The sequence below is a fragment of the Ursus maritimus genome, unplaced genomic scaffold (genome assembly GCF_017311325.1).
Source record: "Ursus maritimus isolate PB19 unplaced genomic scaffold, ASM1731132v1 scaffold_17, whole genome shotgun sequence".
NCBI lineage: Eukaryota > Metazoa > Chordata > Mammalia > Carnivora > Ursidae > Ursus > Ursus maritimus.
This window is the reverse complement of record NW_024424119.1, coordinates 48,362,164-48,363,726: the sequence shown is the minus strand read 5'-3', so window position 1 is coordinate 48,363,726 and position 1,563 is coordinate 48,362,164. Positions and strand designations below refer to the sequence as shown.

Genomic DNA, 1,563 nt, shown 5'->3' with positions numbered 1-1,563 from the left:
AAAAGAAAGTCAAATTCTGATTACAGTAAGCTGTTGGCAATCTTTTCCTTTCTGATAACTAGACTATAAGTATTTTTGAGGACAGAAGTGATGATTTATTTTGCCTTTCTCACAGAATTAAACGTAGTACCTACAGGTCATAGGTGCTTAACCTTTAATTATTGGATCAATGAGTAAACTCCTAGAGGGAGCCAAATATTCGTATTCTATTCTTTTCTCCTAGTCAGCTTTCTCAAGGCTCGTTTCATGTCCTTGTTCCTAAGACTGTAGATAAAAGGGTTCAGCATGGGGATTACCACTGTATAAATAACAGTGACCACACGATCCTTTGTCACTGAGTAGGTGGATGAAGGGCGAATGTACACAGAAATGGCAGTCCCATAGAATAGTGCCACAACCGTGAGGTGGGATCCACAGGTGGAGAAGACCTTGTACCTGCCTCGCCCGGAAGGGACCCTCAGAACAGCACGGGTGATAAAAACATAAGAGACAATGATCAAGATGAAGGGACTCATGATCACAAAGGAGCCCTCTGTGAAGGCCAAAAGCTCATTGACAGAGGTGTCAGAGCAGGAGAGTGTCAGCAGTGGCTGGACGTCACAGAAGAAGTGGTGGATGACATTGGGCCCACAGAAGGTTAGGCGGGCCATGAGAATCGTGTGGGTGAGTGAGTGGAGGTGGGACAGCACCCAGGATGCCATCACCAGCAGGAGACAGCGCTGGGGGCTCATGGTCATGGTGTAATGCAGCGGGTTACAGATGGCCATGTAGCGGTCAATAGCCATGGCAGCCAGGAGGAAGCTATCAGTGATTGCACAGGTCACAAAGAAATACATCTGTGTGAGGCACTGAGCAAAGGGAACCTTCTTGTTCTTGCTCAACATGTTTGCCAGCATCCTTGGCACAATGACATTTGTAAAGCAGATGTCCACAAAAGATAGGTTGCAGAGGAAGAAGTACATGGGAGTATGGAGGTGGGTATCCCCCCAGATAGCTGCAATGATGAGGGAGTTGCCAGCCATGTTGACCAGATACATGGCGAGGAAGCTGGCAAAGAGCCACCCCTGCTCTTTGGGGTCACTGGTCAGTCCCAGGAGGAGGAATTCAGTGATGTGACTCTGGTTTCCCCTTGACATTGTTATCCTGCAAGTAGAAAATATAAAGGAATTTTAGGCACGTGTCCTAGGTTGGAGTCTCCAGTTGCTCTAACTTCCTATGAGTGGCTGGTATAGTTGATGGGAGTATGGATTTTGGTGTCACAGCTTTCTGGCTTTCCATTCTGCCTCTGTCACTGATTTACACAGAGCACGAAGTCACCTCCTGAACTTTCATTTCTTCATCATGAAGGCAGAAATGATGAAATTTACCTCCTCAGACTATTCTGTTTTGGCCAGGATTTCTCTCTGTTTGGCTTCTAAAAATGGATATCAGAAGATCTTAACTTCTCCCTGAAGAAAAGACAGATATATATCCTAGAGGATGTACTCTTAGCTCCAACCTCTTTGGGAAAAGCTTGCAGAATGGGTTTGGATGTTGGAATAACGTATCAGGAGTGTCATGAAA

The 1,563-nt window shown here is 45.8% G+C and overlaps 1 protein-coding gene across 1 annotated transcript; it reads right to left on the bottom strand.

Moving 5' to 3' along the window:
- Positions 1–206: 206 nt before the first annotated feature.
- Positions 207–1,218, bottom strand: LOC103670471 (olfactory receptor 1L4-like). Its single transcript, XM_008698926.2, has one exon. The coding sequence runs from the start codon at positions 1,134–1,136 to the stop codon at positions 207–209; it is 930 nt and encodes a 309-aa protein (XP_008697148.2). The 5' UTR covers positions 1,137–1,218.
- Positions 1,219–1,563: the final 345 nt, after the last annotated feature.

Bases quoted from the DNA above. Each gene is read 5' to 3' on its own strand.
- LOC103670471 (XM_008698926.2), bottom strand. From the start codon at position 1,136: ATGTCAAGGGGAAACCAGAGTCACATCACTGAATTCCTCCTCCTGGGA.